The sequence below is a fragment of the Hirundo rustica genome, chromosome Z (genome assembly GCF_015227805.2).
Source record: "Hirundo rustica isolate bHirRus1 chromosome Z, bHirRus1.pri.v3, whole genome shotgun sequence".
Classification (NCBI taxonomy): Eukaryota; Metazoa; Chordata; class Aves; order Passeriformes; family Hirundinidae; genus Hirundo; species Hirundo rustica.
Genome location: NC_053488.1, coordinates 55,836,016 through 55,857,374, shown reverse-complemented (window position 1 = coordinate 55,857,374; position 21,359 = coordinate 55,836,016). Strand labels below are relative to the sequence as shown.

General features: G+C 36.4%; 1 protein-coding gene across 2 annotated transcripts in view; it reads left to right on the top strand.

The window, feature by feature from the left end:
- PCSK5 (proprotein convertase subtilisin/kexin type 5) overlaps positions 1-21,359 on the top strand; it is a 240,040-nt gene that overhangs the window by 107,985 nt on the left and 110,696 nt on the right. For both annotated transcript variants that reach the window (XM_040089345.1, XM_040089346.2), the window contains exons 8-10: positions 1,325-1,537; positions 11,110-11,210; positions 20,082-20,185. In XM_040089345.1, the coding sequence (XP_039945279.1) occupies positions 1,325-1,537; positions 11,110-11,210; positions 20,082-20,185 (418 nt within the window). The remainder of the gene's footprint in view (positions 1-1,324; positions 1,538-11,109; positions 11,211-20,081; positions 20,186-21,359) is intronic.

Here is a 21,359-nt window from a genome sequence, read left to right as displayed (position 1 = left end):
AAATGAAAATTTGCATTTTAGAGACATAACTTTGTGTAGACATTAGTCAGGAGAATTTGTTATTTAACTTACTTTGCTGAAAAGTCTTTCCAGGAATATACTTCTATTAAACTCACAAATTATCTCTGTGGTAATTGAGAAGTCATGGCAGGCTGGTGAGGGCCCAGGTGACTGGAAAAAAAGAGACAGTGTCCCCATCCTTAAAAAGGATAGAAAGGACGATGCTGGGAACCACCAACCTGTTAGCCTAACCTCTGTGCCTGGCAGGTTCATGAAACAAATCCTCCTAGAAGCTCTGCTAAGGCTCATGGAGGACAGGGATGTGATTTGGGATAGCCAGCACAGCCTCACCAAGGACAAATCCTGCCTGACCAACCTAGTGGGATTCTATGATGGAGTGACTGCATCAGTGGACAAGGGAAGGGCTACAGATGTCATTTATCTGGAATTCTGTGAAGCCTTTGACAATCCCCCACAACATGCTTCTCTCTAAATTGCAGAGAGATGGATTTGATAAATGGACTTTTGAATAAGAGAGTGACACTGACTCACAGTCAGAGGACAGTGGTCAACGGCTCAGATTCCAATGGACATCAATAACAAGTGTCCCTCAGGAGTCCACATTGGTATTGTTATCCAGTGTTATTTACTGTCTTCATTAATGACACAGATGAAGGGATCAAGTGCATCCTCAGCAAATTTTCAGGTGATACCAAGCGGAGGGGTGCAGTTAACACTCTTGCAAGGTGGAATGCCATCCAGAGGTACCTGGACAAGCTCAAGAAATGGGCCAGTGGGAATCTTATGAAGTTTAATGGGACCAAGTACAAGGTGGTTCACCTGCATCAGGGCAACCCCAATATCAATACAAGCTGTGGGATGAACAGATCAAAAGCAGTCTTGCTAAGAAGGATTCAAGAAGGACTTGGGGATGCTGGTGAATGAGAGGCTGTCATAAGCCAGCAATGTGTACTTGCAACCCAGAAAGCCAACCCAGTATGTTATTTTACTCCTTCATCTGAGTTTTCAGCATGACTTTCTTGGTACATCTGGATAACATAGATGCAGACCAACAATCGCTGTAAAAAACTTGTTTCTAAAGCTGTGTTCATACCACTCATTTTCTCAATCTTTTTCTAATGTCTGATTCTGAAATCTGCGTAATCCTGTTCTCATTTCAAATTCTTCTCAGGGTATTCTTCTCAGCTGTTTCATTTTCTTCTTCTCATGAGATGTCATTTTTGAGGAAAAGAACTAGCTATTTAAGCAGTTGAGAGAGGAAAGAAGGATTATTAATCGAATCTTTTGTACTGTTTCCAAACAGGGACGAAGAGGCTTAGGTTCAGTCTTTGTTTGGGCATCTGGAAATGGTGGAAGAAGTCGAGACCACTGCTCCTGTGATGGCTACACCAATAGCATCTACACTATCTCCATAAGCAGCACAGCTGAAAGTGGAAAAAAGCCGTGGTATCTGGAAGAATGTGCATCCACACTAGCTACAACTTACAGCAGTGGAGAATCCTATGACAGGAAAATAGTATGGGTTTTAATTGTTTTTTCATGTATATGTGTTTGTATTTTGCACAGTGACTTTGGGGGATGGAGAGAAAGAGAAATAATTTATACTAATATCTTCCATTTGTTTTAAATTCAGTTATCAATAGTTTTCACATTTTACACATGTTTAACAGTTTACCTAGATACCTCTCCATTTTCTCAGATTTGTTTTGACCTAGCATTGTTCCTCTTTAACATTCACTGACAGTCAGGTATTACTTGTATTGCTGCCTATTCTGGAAATATATTGTAAGGAAAATTAGTCTCAATGCTCGTCTTTTCTGTATTGTTCCCCTTCTCATTCCTAGGCAGCCAGCATCTATTTTCCCTAATATTCTCATCTTTGCTGGAAAATGACAAATAGTTTTTATTCTGTTTGATAATCTGTTGATATCATTAGTATTTGTACATCCTATGTGCCTTTGCAAAATGAATGTGTTCAGAATACATATATTCAACATTCTACTCCTTTTAACCTTTTAAACCTTCATACTCAGGTTGATGAGGTTTGCTAATATTGTCCTCTTCCCTGTGTTTAACTTAGAGAAATTTTTTACTTCTGGATTTGAAAACTGAAGGATTTGGAGGGTTTTTTTTCTTCTGTATGTTTTCTTCAGGATTCATCTAAGTTTTCTTTCTTTCTGATCCTTAGCAGATTTTTTTCTTGGTATCATTAAAGAGTTAAAAAGACTTGCCTCTATGTTTTTTTTAATATCGTCTGCCTTGTCTTTCAGGATTCTGGGATGCTGGCCATCCCTTCTTGGATTCTTTGTTATTTTCAGATGGTCTAATTTTTGTTTTAAACTTGTTCTGAGATCTTCTTGATTCCAATGATTTTTCTGTTCTTTACTTGCTTCTCTTCACTGAAGCCTTCTCTCTCTCTGACATGTTTCTTGTTATCCCTGATAAATAATAAATAAAAAAATTACTGTATCTACTAGGAGTCCTCACTTCTGTGATTAAATTCCCTTCACTGTCCTTTAAAAGATGTTCACTAATTTCTTCATATTTAAGTGAGACTAAAAAGCTGAGCAGATGTGATTTTGGTCCTCCAGCCTGACCTCTTACTTAGCCAAGTCTGTAGGACTTAGCCCCAAGTCATTTGAATCCAGCAGTTGCTGTCAAGTCAACAACAATTTTTATAAATAAAATCAATATTGCTTTCAAAATTTTCAGTGACAAAAAATCCACTTAAATTTAGAGTAAGTGCTTTTAATTATTCATTGTCATTAAAAGGTTTCTCTTGTTTGTTCTCTGAGCCCCTTTAGCTTTGATTTCTAAGCGTTTGGTGTTACAGATTTTATTGCTAGTTTGAAGACCACTCCAGCTGTCTGTCTTCTCTCTGCCCATGTAACCCAAACAGTTAATTTGTTTTGATAATGGAAGGTAAATTTCTTGCATCATTCCATCTAAGTAATGTTTTCTTATAAATGTTTTTTTATGTTACAAGCTCCTAGAATCCAAACTAGACACACCAGTCAGGTAGCAGCAGAATTCAGTAACAAAAACATGGGAAAATGGGTGTCTGTGATTGCCAGGTCAGTTTTCCTCTCTTTATGTGTTGACCCTGATTGAGACTTGTTAGCTTCACTATCATGTAATGTGTCCATCACTGTGTGATGCCCAGCCCACTTTCAGAGCTGCTGCTTCTGTTTTTCACAGTTGGTGGTTCAAGGAAATAGGTAACAGTAGTTAGAGTCTCTGTATTCCACCATTAACACAGATCAATCATCATCATCACTTTGTCATTTTCCAAGTTTCTCCAACACTCATCAGAAGGTACTGATGTTTTCTTCCACATCTTTGGTAACAGCTTTAGGTCATACTGTGGCCAAGAACCAAATTGTAGAAGACCTGATTAGAAACAAAACTAATTTCTTCTATATACTATAAGGGTGTATATAATTCCTCTGCTTCTAATTTTTTATACATGCTTACAGTTTTGGACATTATAATTTTCCCAGTTTAAATCAATGTATTGTGCATCTTGTACATTTTTAATCTCTTAAGCTTAAATACTTCTTTTAAAAATGTGCAGTATTACATGATGTGTCTTGTAAAATCCTGAGTATATTACTTTCAGCCAAAGTAATGGCCAGAAAAAAATACTACAGTACTTTGGCAGGCTTTCTTTTCCAACATCTTATGTTGTTATCCACCATTGAGTATATTACTAGATATTTAATCTATTAGTGATTAGTTTAAATCCTGTATCAGCTGTTTTACACTACATAAAAAGGCAAATAGATGACATTAAAGGACAATACTGCTTACCGTTTTAAAATAACTACACTATCCAGGTTTTCTGTCAGTCTTCTGGAACTTGTGCAGTGTTCAAATATTTGCTCAAAACTACACAGCAGTTCCCTTTCCAGCTCTTGTAAAAGTCTTTGGCACTTCCAATCTTTCTGATTTAAACTTGTTATTTAAAATAGAGATAAACAGAAAGATGATTTATCATTTCTCTATGCTCTGAAAATTTAATTTAGAAATTTTTTTCCAAAAAGAAACATTCAGTGACATAGCTGTTTACTATAAACTGTTATCTCTAGACAATTAATACAGTATTGGTTTGGGCATTCTTTTGCTTCTGATGTATTTGAAAATAAAACATACTTATGCATTATTTTTTAAGCTTCACCATTTAATCTTGTCTTTCCTTATTGCCTCTCTCCATCTTTTATCTTCAAATGTAATTAATTTCTGTTCCTTTATATCCTTGTTTCATGTTTTTGATATTGAGTAAAATATCTCTGTATTTCTTAGTCCTGACTGTATTTCTTAGTCCTGATCAGTACTTTCCTACATTGCTAATTTAAGCTTTGTGCATTCCTCTGATTACTTAATAGCTGTAATTTTCATGATGATTATAAATTCTTTTCAATTCTTTTCTATTCTTTTCAATTAATGCAGACTTGCTTTTATGGAATTACTATTTCAGTAAGAGAACATTGCTAATTTCTGACATTTCACTCCTTATGTCTTGCACTAGGATCAAAAACATCTGGAGATGTTCTTTATTATTAAAAACTTCTCACGGAACACAAACATATATAATTTTTTAGTTTATTAAAGTGTAGTGCCCATCACTTCTGGAACTTTGCACTGTGCTAATACAGGCAGGTTAATCTCTTACTGTAAGATTTTTGTGAAGTATACCTTACAAAGGAGATTAATTTATATGGAATGCACAAAAATTATCTCATAATTAGGAAAGTAAAGAAGATATTTTATGTAAACATTATTGAAAATAATTTAAAAATATGCCTCTAAAAATGTTCTTAACTGGAGTCTCCCTTGGAGATCTCACACTGAATATCAGAGATAAGTAAAAATAATTTTTGGTTAAATTCCATTAATTCTATAAGCACTCGTTGTTCTTACTAGTCAGATGGATTGTTTTTACTGGACAGATCCTCCATTCTTTTCAAAGCAATTCAGTTCCGTATTCCAGTGTTAGTTTAGTCCTAGGGTGTGCATCATTTTTCACAGTGAATGGCAAAAGCGTAAGTCTGAGGAGCCCTAAGAATTGACCCAGGTCTGTTGACCATTTTTACCAGAATGTTTACAATGTTGTTTATCCTTTACTACTCTTGTGCAAAGCAACCTTGCAGTTGCATATGTCATAAGGGTCACTGATTCCAATTGCTTGAAAATCAGACTATAAAAATTCCTGCTAAGATTCTTTTTCCTGTACTATATTATCAATTGACTTTTGAAACACACAACTCTTCCATGTTTTACTAGTGATACTTGGTATTTAAAGCCATGCAAGGCTGTTTCCCTTCCAGATACTTTCAATGATGAAGCGAAACAGCGTAGTAGAGATAAATAGCTTCTTTTTGTGTTGTATAAACCAGTTGTCCACATAAGGAATAACTATGTGTTTCTGTTATGTTACAACCCAGTGAGAAATTCCTTGAAACTGTGAAACCAGCTTTTCAAACTGATTGTTGAGAAGTCCTTTCAGCATACACACCGTCACATGGAGACAGAAATATTGCTATTACCTGTGTGACTGTCTTGCTTATAGTCTGTTTTAAGAGCATTAATGATTGTATTGCTATACTTTTCTCCAGCTTGTGTACCAAAATTCAGTCCTCCTAAAGTCCTATCAAATAACATTTATGTTGGAAAGAATTCTTATTTGAAACAAAAAGTGAAGTCAAGACAACAGAAATTTTCAAATACTACATTTTTTAAAAACTGCTATAAAGTGCAAGAAGAGTCTGGAAATGAAATGTGTTTGTTTTCATTATTGTACTATGTATCCTTTTCCCTGCATCATATCTTATACTTGTTTAAACTGATGCTCCTTTTGAGTCAGAGATTTTCATATCTTTCCACAAGAAGCTGAGAGCTTGCAGCAAATTTAAAGGGAAAAATAACAATACAGGGTGAATAGAAAGCTTATTAATAAATTTAAATTATCCAAATTCTATTATGTATATAAATTTATATGCAGTTGACAAACAATGCAGGGCTCAACTCTATGCTAAAATTTGAAGAGTAGCAATACTTGATCAGAACATAAGATGATTTTTTTTGTTGGAGTGAGACTCCTACATTCAAAATAGGAAACAAAAATACCACTGCAGTAAACCAGGAAGACATGACCTAGCATAGGATTTACAATCAACATAAATGAACTTTTTTTTTTTTTTTTTTTCCATGTAACACAACATAGATTTCAGTATTGTGTGAGATTCTGAAGTGTTGTAGTACAGAAATACCTATCCAAGACTTAGGAGCAGTGAATGGGTTGTGGTTGTATGATGTCATGTTCCACAGTTCCTTCCTATTTTTTCTTGCAATTCTTCAGCTGAATATCTTTCTTTTTTCATCTCTGTTTTTCTGTCTGGTAAGTGCAGACTGTATTACAAGTTACATGAACAAACAGTAACCAAGTATTAGAAACTCACTTTGTAGACTAAACATTGTTATAAAAAAAGGTTTGATTTCAATATGTAGTAATAGAAACACTTTTATAAGTACACCAAACACTCCCTTTTCTCTTTTCATTACTACCCACTTTTTATGATTGTTAAAAAGTAGGATGTTAAAAATATAGGACGTAACATAATTTTAGAAGTTTTCCTAGTCTCGGAGGGGTTTTCTTGTCTTATACAATGACGGCTTAAAATATTTTAAGCTATCTTTGCAGGTAGGTACACCTTCTTGGAAGAATTCCGTGTTGTTCAGGAAAGGTACACCAAGTGCACTTGACTTTATACTGTACTGAGTTTTATTGCAGTCATATTTAGCCTCTTTTGAACCGAGTTTCCACCCTTTGGATGTACTAAAATACTCAGAGCATGCAAATGTTCTAAAGATGGCAATAGATGTATGACTTTTACATAGACTCTTATGGAAGAGAACTAGAATTACTTTAAGGTGTTTCCAAATGCTGCTGCAAAGTTCTGGCATAGTTACAGGCATAGAAATTCGAATTGTGGGACAGAGACAAATCAAAATAGGTAAAGACTATAAAATTTTACTTCTTTATAGATGTTACCTCTCATAACTCAGTGAGCACAGAAGTATTGGCTAATACTATGCGGTTGTCAAGGTATTTTTTCAAATTACTCCCTTGCTATACTGTATTCTCTTCTTTGGATTCCATAGGACTATGCTTAAAGATAGCTTCCCCACTCCGGACCATGTGGCTAGGGTAGGTTAAGCACCACATAGTATAGTTATCTATGTGGTTCTTTCACTTGTCAAACATATTGCACAAATGCATTTTCTTTGAATCTTTTTTTAATTATTTCATAATGCACTAAGATTTTGACATCAGAAAGTTCCTCATAGATACAATTTATAAGCCTATTAAATGACTTACCTCCTGCAAATAACCTGCATATAAAGTAGATACTTAATGTTCCACCTGTTTTGTTGGCTTCTGATAAATAGCAATTCATCTGCTGATTTTCTTTCTCTTCTTGTTGAGAAACTTCTACTCTAAGCAGAACTGAAACAACAACAACAACAAAAAAGCCCATCCTGTCCCCTGCCAGTTCTTAAAACACAAAAGCCTGCTCCTCTTCAGAAATTCACTTAGGTTATCAAGATATGCAGAAGATAATCACAGGACACAATGTGGCATCTTCTGTTCTGAGTACCTGCATAGGCTGTGTAGAAGGTAGAGTAGATTTTTGCTAAAACCTTTTCACTTCTAGGGACACAGATTCACAGAAATCAATGCACCTTGAAGAACTGTAGCAGAAGGTAAAAAACTATTCAATCAGTTCCAAAAACTTGTGATGAAATATGAAATGCAAAGAAATGCAGAGGCTGGAGAGATAGTATGTGAGCTTGTTCTCTGCCAAGAGAAATTCCATTTTTTTACTTTATTTATCAATTTCTCAGTTGATGAAACTATGGAAAGATTAATGATTCAGCCTTAATAATGACAAAAAAAGACATCACCTTCATAGAGCAAGTTGCTCAGAGCAAGTTGCTTCTATAAAACTGTTACAGTGTGTTTAGATGTTTTTCCTTTAATAAATGCCTAGTTTTTCTGAAAACTTTGCACCAATGCTTATTGGAGCTATTACAGTGCACTGCAGTGATTTTTATAATTTCTATCTGCCTTTCATCAGGGTGTCTTTGGCTAATACCATGTTAGTTAAACTAGGCGAGTACCAGAAGCATTGTCATTGTCTTCAATCAAGCCATTGATTGAGGATTCAACTTACTTAGTTCAACTAATTTAGAAGAACTTAAAAATACTGCATAGACTTTTCTTGGGCAGTTGGATCCACATGTTTAAAGATCAACAGTTGTGTTATACTCAATTAAAGACTTTTAAATTTCTCCTTCTCTCCACCCTAACAATCAGAATGACTCCTAATATACACTAATGGCAGCTTCATCTATCAAACACCACATCCTTTTATTGTGATGGATGATTTTTTTATGTTGCTCAGGAATTTGGGCACCATTTTTCTTCTTGAAATTTGCTTAGGTGATCGTATACTCTTTTTTTTTTCTTGGAATAAATGCAGCAGTTCTCTGATAGTGAATCCATAGTGCTGAAAAACACACCTCAGATCTTGGATCACCTAGACATCTCAGCTCCTGTCAGTAACTTTCCTTTGAATGAGCCCAAATGGGATTTACATGTACAAAGATTTTTAACACATTTTCAGCTGAAGTATCTGCTGAAAGCAAGATAGGGTTCTGTGGTTCAAATTGCTGCCACAGTATCCACTTAGAACAAGCGGAATAATGTTGCCAGTTAAAGAGACGTCGTGGTTTATTGTGCCTGATATATGTAGCGACAGGTCAGTTAAATCAGTCCAGAGGGGTTCTATTCCAGAGGATGAGAAACAAGGATAGCACAGTTCAGTGTGTGTTTCACTGTATTGACAGAGGCTGTCCCTTAGGGAAAAGCTGCTGTGACAGCACTTTTTTTCTGACTGAGCTCCTGGATACTTGTTGCCTTTGGTCCTCCAAGGAAAGCACCCTCTGTGCCACTTTTATACAGGGCATAAAGTACCAGGATATGAAAGACTTGAGCATGTATTAATCCCCTTTTCACCCTCTCTTTTTCCTGGCTCTCTTTCTGGTCCGTGCCACAGCACTGACCAGTGTTTTCCAAATGGGATACCTGTATCTTATATGTCTCTGGGTGCATGTCATCATGTAGTACTTGGACATCTTCATTCTTCCTACTTGAATTTGCACATATATGCAATGCAGTGTTAGGGCCGTTCCTGCTGCAATTTCATCTCTTAATATTGTCACAGCACTTACACAATTTCCTTCCTTAAAGCTTTTCCCAACACTGGTAATTTCCATAATCTAAATGAATGGACAGTTAATAGTCAAGAGGGAAAGAGAGAAGGAAATTACATTAATATTTTATTTATGGGGTTTCAACTTCTAGCCAATGAAGGATAGAAGAAATTATTTAACAAGGTGTGCATCAATGAAGACTATTAAATAGGGGGCAAAAAAGTTATTTCTACACTTCATTAATCAGGAAACCCTGTCTCTAGTAAGTTGATTTATTTAAGGATCTGATGTTATAAATGCTTTCATATGTCTTTTTCAATTTTTAGAAGCTTTCATATTGTTTCACTTGCTCCCTACTTGTTTTCAACACTTTCTTGGTGCTTAGTTCCTTTCCTGTTAGAAATCTGTGTTAACTTGCATATGCTTACGTGTTGTGAGAGTTTTCATCAGCCTTATACAAATCAAGTAATATACTGAATATGGCTAACATCACGTGTGAAACCTATACCTCCTGCATGCATTTGCTTATATTCTGCTCAGATGAGATGCAGCTTTTTTTTCAGATCACATTTCATGTATCTTGAGGTTTCAAAGCTAGAAAGGCATTTTAACATGTGCTGTGCTTTTTAGTGATTGTTTGATCCTCTGATTCTCTCCTTCTCCCATCTTTGAGCATATCTGTGTTAGAAATGAAGTACAATACTTGTGAATTAGAACACAGTAATTCTGTGTGCTTAGATAGTGTTATGTAAGCAACTTCTCCTCTGCCCCTCAGGCAGATATTTTATATCTTGCAGTGACTGAAATTCTCAGAATAAGTTATAACATCACAGACCATTCACCTTCATCAAGGTTTCCCTGCTGTAGACTACTGTCTTCAAACAAATGTTCTCCATTCAGCATGGTTTTTGCTTGAGCTTCTGTTAGTTAGTAGTGACATCCTATCTCTGCTGCCTATCTCACTTTAGATTAACATTGCCTGAAAGAAGCAAGATTTAGAATAAATGCATTTTTGTGCATGATTTACATTCTTACAGAAAGCATCTGTCTAAAATTCATTGCTGGGTAGAAACATCCTAACACTAAGTAGAAGGCTGTGTGTCTAGTTGCACATTACTGTTTATGCAACCACTTAGATTACATACAAAAATATGCAGCATGTAATTATATATACATAAGATGTAACAATTTAAAACTGAAAACACCTAATTGGCTGGTGGTAGCTGGGCCGAATTTGTTACCACATCAGGATTTTCCAAGAATTACTGTTTAATTTCATGTGATTTATTGCATGAGGAGTGAATGAAAGATTTAACAGGGTACTTAGCCAACCCGTATTCTCATGTCACATACTTCCAGTGTGACTTCAGGCAATGTAATCAAACCCTCTATACCTCTATATAGTCTCTAAAATGTGCATAAGCAGTCTATATATAAGATTTAATTCCTTCCTGTTTTTAAAGTACTTTGAAATTCTTGGAGGGAAAGTCCTCTGTAAATCCAATTAGAGGGGCAGAATTGCACTTCTGCAATTGTGCAGTTTCAAACCCCTTTGTATGTTTTTCTGGTTTAAAAGTGTCTTTGCTGTGGAGCAATACAGAGACCACTGTCTAAATTCATGAGTGACTTCATGTTCAGAACATCTAATATCATGTATCTTCCTTTCCCTGCAATTAAAGAAGAAAATACCCTCCATGTATATGTGACTCGTTCAAGTAAATGAAACTGAATTTTCAAGTTTTTACTTGAAGTTTCATGAATGTTCTGATTTCTGAAGTTGTGTTCTAATTTCACACATTCAATTTCTTCCAGATTACTACAGACCTGAGGCAACGTTGCACAGACAGCCATACTGGAACCTCAGCCTCTGCACCTATGGCTGCAGGCATCATTGCCCTGGCACTGGAAGCAAAGTAAGATCTGAGATACATTCTGAAACAAAAATTAAGCATACAGGAAGATACTCCTCATTCATCCAGCACCTTTATGCAGACATACACAGTGCTTTGGAACCTTTCTTGTCATAATACACAGTAATCTTCTAAGGACAGGAAAGATCTCCATGCTTACTTCAGATGAAGGAAAGCAGACACTGTGGAGATCCTGACAGAGTACTCAGTGTTGAAGTAACATGAAGCTATGTTGAGTGCAGGTGGTTTCCATTAAATGGCACATAGCATCCTCATGGCTTACAGTTCACTCAGAAGGCTGCCTAGATCTGCTGTACCCTACAGGGTACTGTAGGTCACCTCCTCCATTCACCAGGCTCCTCTTAGCAATGTCTGTTCTTGAACACTGAAAGAGGTTTTGGGAGGTGTTAGGATAACCTGAACATAAGTTGATGTAGTATGAAAAATAAAAGCTCAGCTTCTGCATGACTTGTTGACACAAGTCTATTCTTTACCTTGGGTCAAGTTCCTCTGCTCTGAAAACCATGAATAGTGTAGCTCCGTAGTTCTTGTACCTTTAGCTCAAAAACTTTCCTAACTTTTCTCAATTGCATGTTTTTGTTCTTTATGCCTAATATGTATCGCTAATGTGCTTCATGGAGCAGGAGAAATGTGAGAGATCTTCAGGTAAATCTGTATTTCAGATATACCTTTTGCATTACTTTGTTGGATAATACCTACAGGTCTAAGATTGAATGCTTCACCCCAAATCCTACTCAATGTTCTTAAGTTCTAGGAGATTGAGTCTATTAAATTCTGAAGAAAACTAGTTTCCTGTGGGGTCAGCCATTTCTTTGCAGAAAGTAAGAAATTTGCACACAATAGTGGATCCAAGTTGCTTGTAGTTCATAACACTTGAATTATGTTTCCGTCTTTCATGTTGCTTTTTTTGAAGACACCTTCACCCAATATTGGGCGAATACTTTTTGCTGTTGAGTTCTAAGTGTAAGAATAAGAGTTTGTAATTGAAGACCTGACATGATCTTAAGGAGTGCGGCACTTGTGTCATTATAATTGTGTTCTCTTAATGCAGTTATCGGAAACAAAGGTATTTTGAAAAGGTAATACAATGTTGGCAGAGGGGGGTGGGTGGTTAAAACTTTTAAATCTCCTCTTAACCTCAGTTTTAAAATCCTTAAATTCATTCCAAACAATTTGCAAATGCAAATAAGACTGTATGTGTGTACATTTCAACTTGCTGTAAATTTTTCCCACTATTCTTGCTTAATGAACTGAAATTGGTAATTGATTATTTTTTGTTTTGTTGTAGTTGAAAGTTTCAGAAAGATTATATCTTACAAGATCTACAACAAAGCTATTTCTGATTGTGACATCTTAAAACACACTGGAAAGCTTACCCTTTTTTCTCTGTGACCTTCAGTGGCTCTACCAATGGGAAGTCTATATTAGTACATATGGACTAGCATTTTTTTTCAAAACTAATAGTTGCTATAATAGACATAAAGACAAGACTGTGTTAAAGCTTTATATGTAATGATGGAGACAAAATGTGCCAGTGACTAAATATTCACAATCAGTGCTTACAGAATGAGTAACACTTTTGTATTTGTAGTACTCCATTGCATGGTACTAAAAAGAGTTTCAGAGTGAAAATGTGTTGATATTTCCTCCTTTTAGATTCTCTTCTATTTCATTAAATGGAAGGTTCTGTTTGTAGATCTTAGCCTTATATTTGAGTAGATCCAAAGGAATTATATTAATAATACCATAAATATGGGTTTTATTCATTTGTATTCCATTCACTAACTTTTCTTGCCTACGTGTACTTAAAATCTGCCACTGCTGCTGACCACAGCCACTAAATAAAACCGGGAGGGGAAAAAAAAAAGAGAGAGAGAGAGAGAAACTAGGGAGAAAAGTTCTCATGCTATGGCTTCCCATGCTGATTTTCTCTGCCAGTTTGGATAAATCTTTGATCTTGTGACATTATAGATTATGAAGTACAGCCTTTAGTATTATAGGTGATCATATTGTTGTAATAAATACGATAGACCAAATTCAGTAAATCAAAATTTAGAATTTTATTTTGAGACAAAATAACAGTCTCCGATAGCCACAATTAAAAGGGACAGTGTTGAACCCCGGGGTTTCGGCGCTGGGTGAACACAGTAACACACTCTGTCAGTCTGTCACCCCCTCAGTTCACATTTTGGTCTGGGGCTGCCGATTTTTATACACTGGTTCACTGAGAGAAAATCGGGACCCTAAGGCTCCCCCTTCCGAGGCAGCTTCATTAGATATTCATGTTTGGGTTCTGGTGCGGTTGAATGGATCGTGATTGCTGTGTCCGGGGACGGTGTAGAGATGTTAATGTCGGGCGGGGACGGATAAGATATCGATCTGATGTAATCATTCGGTCCTCCAGGTTCTCCATCTCCCTTTTCTGTCCTTTTGTGTTCTCCTCTCGCAATTCTTGGCAGAAGCTTTCCCGTGTCCCTTTTCGTGTAATTCTTGGCATAGCTTCCTTGTGTCCCTCCCGTGTAATCTTCAACAGAGAATTCCCTGTGTCCCACTGTGCTGTTTTAGTCACAGTTAACCCCTTGTATCCTCGATTAGAAATAAAACCTGCTCCTTATGGTTATCATTACAATTACAGAGAATGAATTACATATTATAACATTTAACACGAATTAACTTTAGGACATATGTCACATTGTGATCTATTAAATTTTAATGTCTGGGGTTTGCTTGTATAGAATCTGTTTAGTTTATTTTATACAGTTTCTGAATGTCTTATTTGTGTGATTTGGAATTTCTGGCTGTATTTTTCACCTGTGCTGCCTGCCATTTTAGGTGATCCTAAAAGTTTTGAAGCCATTGAAATATTTCCTCCAGTACTTTTAAAATGGGATATAAAGAACATGTGATATTGTGGCTTAGTGTAACTGCTTGTTGGAACTATTTTGATTCAAATAGTTTGCATTTGCATAAATTCTTCCTTAGATTCCCTGTTAATACCTCTGCTAATTGGTAGTGTTTATGTGAGGTTTTTTAAAAAAGACCAGTTGGAAAAGGGTTTTGCAAGGTTAGTTACATTCTTTCTGCAGCAAGCTGCTTAAAAATTAGAGCACTTAGTCCTGAATACTTCTTGAATATGTTTGTAATAATGTATAGTTTCACTCCACTTTGTGCTGGAAAGCACAACAATTCATACCATAGAAGGGGTTTGAGTCTATGGAAGTCAGTTTTCCACAGTAGCCAAGTTCTATTCCTAGGAGACATCATGAGTTGAACAGAGCACTAACAGGGCCTGGGTGTGAGTTTGAACAGCCAAGAGGTTGCTTTGACTCATACACAAAGGTACATTCAACAACAACAAAAGCCAAAAAAAAAAACCCCAAAAAACCCCACAAGACAGATTTACACCTCAACCTTACACTTTCTTTCTTTGACAAGCCCCACATGGTAGGTATTGGCAAATAGCTGATGGAGGATCTCTTACCTGCCTACTGATTGGAGCCCTCCATAGCCATGTCTTCCAACAGGGATCTGCTTCTGAAATCCTGGTAACAAATTGTTTGAGGACGATTTTATGCATAATGTAAACACATTTTATTTTTTTAATCTAGAATTTTCATATCAAAGTGGCATGTTTTCCCTCAGGAATTAAAGATTTGTAACTGAGTTTTGGACTGCTTGTTTGGAATCTCTGAGGATGCAATGCAGAGTTGTAAATATGCAAAAACTATCACACAAAGACACGTCTTAATTTTCACGTTCTGTAGTTTTCTTATGGTGTTAGGTAGTGTTATAAATAAAATCGACCAAATTCAAAGTATCAAAATTTAGAATTTTATTTTGAGACAAAATATCAGTCTCGGAAAGCCACAATTTAAAAGGACAGCGCCGAGCCCGGGATCGGTGCCGGGTGAACACGGATAACAAGCTCTGTCAGCCTGGTATCCCCCCAAGTTCACAATTTCTGGTCTCCGGCCGCCCCTTTTTATACACAAGATCGCGGAGTGAAGTCCGAAATTCTGACGTTATCCTCTCCGAGGCGTCTTCATTAATTATTCAAGTCCTGGTATCGGAGGTCTGAATAGACCGGTAGGGTGGAACAATGCTGTTGATGGCCGAGCCCGGGTGTGTCGTGTATATGTTAATTTCGGCGGAGACGAGTAGAGATATCCATCTGAAGTGATTATCTTGGTCTCCGGACTTGTATCTTCTTCTTCCGTGGTTCTTTGTTTCTTTTCAGGGATTCCCGGCAGCGATAGTTTCAAGGCCCCCTCCCTGGTAATTCCAATCATACTTGCCTCGTGTCCCTCCTGTGCTTCCCAAGCCAGGAAATTTTCTAATTTTTGGTTTCTACATTTTACCCTTACTTATGTTCATTTGAGCACATTTCTAACATTCATATTTTATACAGTTCAACATTTACCTTTTATAATTTGATAACACGAATTAACTTTAGCACATTTATCACAGGTAGTAAATTGCTTTCCAGTTGTACCCAGATGATATTCCCCAGTATATCTATTAGCTTGATAAGGTCCTATGAATAAATGCTTGCTTGTGTGTTGCACTTTGTCATTACATGTCAAAAAATTCTAATTGTAAATGAGAAAATAAGTATAATAAATTTAGTGCACAGAGACAGCATTTTTTCTTGCTAAAAGTAAACCATTTTCATTACTGCTAGCAGAAATATCTTTTCTCATTGATAAAAAGGTTGGATTTGGGATTTAAGCAAATCAGAGTCAGCAGAGACAATGGCCCTGTATTTGTTCCAGAGACTATTATGCCATGTTCCATTGAAGAAGCCAAATGTAAATAAAAACCCATATGTTGCTGACAGAAGAATACATTATACATCCCCAACTGAACTGCGTGTTCTGCATGTTCCTGTCTGTAAGGCAATGCATATTTTCCAGCATGTGGTTTATAAACTAGTTTCATTAGTAAGAAGCAGCAACTGAAATGAAAGTATTAGCCTGCTACCTCTCTACTGTGTGGTATACTCAGTAGTATAGCCTTGGAGATTATGTTTTCTTCCATGATTCTCTTCATTTGAGTGATATGGAATCTTAGAATTATTTCATTTGGAAGGAACCTTAAGGATCATATCATTCCAACCCCCTGCCATCAGCAGAATAGACCAGGCTGCTCAGAGCCCCATCCAGCCTGGCCTTGGAACAATTCCAAGGGGTGGGTCACCCTCAATTTCTCTAAGTGCCCAGTGCTTCTCCACCCTGCCAGCAAAGTTCTCATCTAAACCCACTCTCTGAAAGAAAGTAGCTTTTCCTTAAAGCAGAGGTGCTTCATCCTTCTAATAATTTTCATGGCCCTCCTCTGGACTTGCTCCAACAGGTCAATGTCATTCCTGCATTTGTCTCTTTTTTTTTGCATGAAACCAAGGCTAGAACAAGGTAGTGCTTGGAACAACTAAGGAGTTTTAGTGAATTCTGATACTAGTGACAGAAAAGTGATAATGTACCACATTCCTCTAAAAGACTGTACTACCAAGTATAATCACAGAGATAGAAGGAAAATAGAGTTCACATTGTAAGGGGTCATCAGTGTCAGAGGCAGATACTTTGTGTTTCTGGCAACTGAGCAGATATTTTGCATACTTCCCAGATTGATTGATTCTCTAACAGAAAGAAGAAGAGCAGTGCACTGTCTAGCAAGGTACAATTTTGGATACAGAAAACGTATTTCTGTGTTATCAAAGTTATGAGGGCTTTGTCATAAACATAGTCAGAGGTTAAAAGTCATGAGACAGCTGGGGTGAATGAGGAAGAGCTGTCAAGTGACGTCCATGGTTAGACTTCTGCTGCAGGAGGAGAGGTTATCATTTAAGTGCATCAGCTTTAGCTAGGTCTTTGCTCCATTGCTTGACTGCTTGTTATAGAAGGCAATGCTAGAGTGTGTGAGTTAAAAATCTCCTTCTGAATCTTTGCAATTTTTGAGTAGTTTGCTCTTAGTATTGAAATATTTGAAAAACATAACCATTAATAAAGGCTTGCCTTAGAACCTATCTTTTTCTTGAGATTTAACCACCCATGCCGCTTACAGAATTTCAGTTATTATATTGATATTGTTTTGAGTATATTTTTATTCCTGTTCCTGTTTTCAGTTACACATAAATTTGCCAAAGAATAACCATTCAGGCTGAAATTTTTCATTTAACTTGCATTTAAAAAGTTTTAAGAAAATTGCATTCAGACATTTCTTAAACAAGAATAAAAACAAATAATATTTGATTGTGATGATTTTTAACTTCTTCATTGAGATTTTCTGTGTCTGTGCTTTGGAGCAACAGCTAGAAATAAAACTAGTGGATAGCTGTTGTTCTGGTGCCAGGACAATGCCTTTAACTTGTATAAGCTTTTCAGAAATCTCAGCTGGCATTTTCTCAGTTGAGACTTTTAGGAGTTTAGCAGCTCTATCCCCTGTAGTTTCTTGGCTCGCCAAGCATCAGCTTTTAGAGGCTAGTCTCTGAAGTTACTCTTGAAGTGCTTCTGGCTGTTCACATTGAGAGCAGGGATCCCAGCTGCTTTGTCCTATCAGTTCTTTGTGGGAGTAAAATGAGGATGGTGGAAGGGGAGCAGTTTCACTGAATTGCAGTGTCCTTGTAGTCAGTCTTTTGAAATATGAAAGACAGGTCAAATCAATAGCCTGGGTACCGTGCTAACCATAGCTTCCTTTATTAACCTAAGACAATGTAAGTCTTCTTCATTTTCACAGTCAAGCTGGTTCTAAGAGTGGCAACTAACCTAAGTTTTTTTTGCTGTTCCTTCCATGCTGTTATTAAGCAGACTGTGAGCATTGTGTTTTGGACAGTCTCATTTTAGTGTTCCTTTAGAGATGACACAATAAAGGATGTAATTCAGATGCTTTTCTCTCAGGGTTTTCTCCTTCCAATTTCATCATTATTAGCCTGCAGTTACACCACTGTTTGTTTGATTTTCGGTACTTAGGATTATTTATCTGTGTGCACTACAGATTTGACACAAGTACACCAGAACACCTATGCTGGCGGATGTAGAGCTGCCTACCCCACTGTTCATCTAAGGGAATACATCATGTCCTATCACAACTTGTCTGGATTTTATCCTAATATATAAGAAACAATATATAGATAATGAAAAAGATGGAAATTTTTTTTTCTCTTCTTTTTACAATAAGAGTGGTAAAACATTGAAACAGATTGTCACAGAGGTGGCAGATGCCCCATGCCTGGAAACATTCAAGGTCTGTTCAAACAGAGTTCTTAGCAACCTGATCTAGTTGAATGTCTCTGCTGATTCCTGGATATTTGGGCTAAATGACCTTCAAAGGTCTCTTCCAGCCCAAACTGTAGTGTGATTCTGTGGCTGGAGATTATGTGGCAAAACCTCTAATACTGCCTCATGAGGAGATCAGGATGCATTGCAGATGTGGCATGAATATAAACTGAACGTTGTAAAGTAGAGATAGAAGTTGTTAAAAATGATGTTGTACAGGCAAATGCTATGTTATTTAAAAGGATGTAGCATGCTATGTGACATGTGGCATATCCTATCCTACAAACCCTTAAAGTGTGTTACATTCCATAACTTTTTAAATTTTTTTTTTCCATATTTTTTACCAGCCCTACTGGTTAAAAAATTACTCTCATTCTAGTTCAGCAGCCTAGTGTGAGAAACTGCACTGTAAGAAAAAAACTTAACTATGTGCATAGTAACATTTTTAAAAAATGCTCAGGGAGAGAAGGCATCTGCTCTCATTAAATGTGACAGAATATTTAAATTGGGTTTAAGCACCATGGTTTCCCTGGTTTTCAGTGATGGGGCAGTGTAGGCAGCCAATTCTGGGGTCTTATAAACTTTACTCTTGTCTGTCTTCAGTTGAGGGGAATTGTAACTGTGTGTGCAATAGGGACAGATTATGATGCTCTGAGAATGGTATTTAGTGCCTGGTGTTCTGCACCACAATACTTTTTTCCTCTTCATTGTTTAGTGGCTCAGTTTATCATTCCCTCCACTACACTGCATTTTCAAATTTGCTACCCTGCATTTTCTATTACCTGCATCTTCTTGCAGGTAATAGAAAAACTGGAAAACTGGAAGAAGAAAGAAAAAATAGCCAACACCTTTAGATTCTCCTCTAAGAAAAGAAATTCTCCCTGATGTAGATGTAGAACAGGAAAACTGCAATCCCTGAATGTTTTCCCTAGTCCTAGAAGATAAATGTGTATTAATGTCACAGTGAGGATAGAGACAGCATCTTCTTTCACATTCCAGGTAGACAGGTTATTCAGAATCCTTTAAAGAAATCAGGCCCTTGCTTTGCAACTCACCAGCCATCCAACTTCTTGAAATTCTTGCAAAATACTCACAGACTCTCAGTGAATTCCAAGACTGGGGTAGTCAACAAATTAATAACAACAGAGGCACTTGGAATAGCTTGAATAGGAACTGAAAGTCTAGAGGAATTTCCAGTGTGAGCTAGCAGTTAGTGAGATTTAGTAGAGCTTTTCAGCAAGCCAAAAGTTTGATTTCTTCTCCTTTGCATTCATTAAGGTACAATAGTTGGTGGTCATAAGAATTGCCTCTGTGTGAATTGTACTCATTCATCTTCCCTTAAGTTTCATAAAACAGAATATTATCATATATTGTTACAGTCTGGTTATGGCAAACCTCCCAGTTGTATAAATAATTTCATATCGTTTTTTCTGTAAAATTGGGATATTTTGAATAGACCAAAGGAAAGTAGAGAAGATAAATGAAAGTTATTTTGCTTTGAATACTTTTCAGCTCATACGACCCAGTATCCCTACATCCTGGTAAAATGTCTGATCTGTGACTTTGTCTTTCCCCTGTTTCATAGTCCATTTCTGACCTGGAGAGACGTACAACACATTATTGTCAGAACTTCACGTGCAGGACATCTGAATGCTAATGACTGGAAAACCAATGCAGCTGGTTATAAGGGTGAGAGTTTTCTTTCTTCTTTGCTATCACAAGCAACTTATTATTTCACACTTTTGTTTGACACTATGCTGTGCATAGTTTGGAGACCTTTCAACCTCAATCCGAAGGGGCCTATCTTCTCTTATACTAGAAAAACCATTTAGAATGACTAATGCACAAAACTGTCAGCTACAAAATGTGTTGGCCTGATCTTCTTGGTCCCTTTCAGTCCCATATATCATACATTGCTGCCAGAAAACTAAGTAAATTAAGGAAAAACTAAAAAATTAGTTTTAATTTTTCTTTTTATACCTAGTATTCTTATAGAGTAGCATAGAGTTAAAGATGCAGCAATTCTGGATTCCAACCATGTTCTCACTCAGAATTATTGACAGTTTCAATTTAAAATGATGAAACAATATTTTCAAATTTCATTTTTATATGATAAACCCTACATTATTTAAATGTAAGAATTCTGTCAGATTTTGAATAAAATCAAATTTTGAGCTGTCATGACTTTTCATGTTACAGGTAATGATTTTTCAGTGACCTGTTGAGTAGATTTCTAGAATTTTGTACCATCTTGTAAATTTGATAAAAGCTACATCTTTAAAACGTATTTTCACTTTTGTAATGGAAGCAGAGATAAACACTTGTGCCATTAAATAGGATATGCATTTTCAGGATGGGTTAAAATGGAAACTTGAATCTGTACATTTTATTTCAGCACAGTTTGTCTTCTCATTCCCATTCACTACATTCTTACTGCTTTCAGTTTGTACAGCATCCTAAATAAAACCCTGGAATGGCTTATTTCTGATTCTCTTTTCATAAGAATTCCACCCAATACTGAAATACCTCTTATAAGATGAGATTTGATCTGTTTGTACCAGGATCTCCTGAGAGAAAAATGTAATATACAAGAGTTATCAAATCTTTGTGCTGGTTTCACTTTAAAGTGGAAGCCTATATTTAATCTATTTTGGATCAAGGCACTGCTGCCATAGAGCATCTTTAATATATAGTTCTGACCTATGACATTTTTGCTGCTATGGCATAGAAACCAAACCAAACCAATACCAAAAAAACCTCCCCCCAAAAACCCAAAACTTTTTATTTTTGGATCTGAACCAGTCTCTTAACTACAGAGAATGTGTTTAGAAATGGATATTTGATCAGAATCTCCTAATCATGT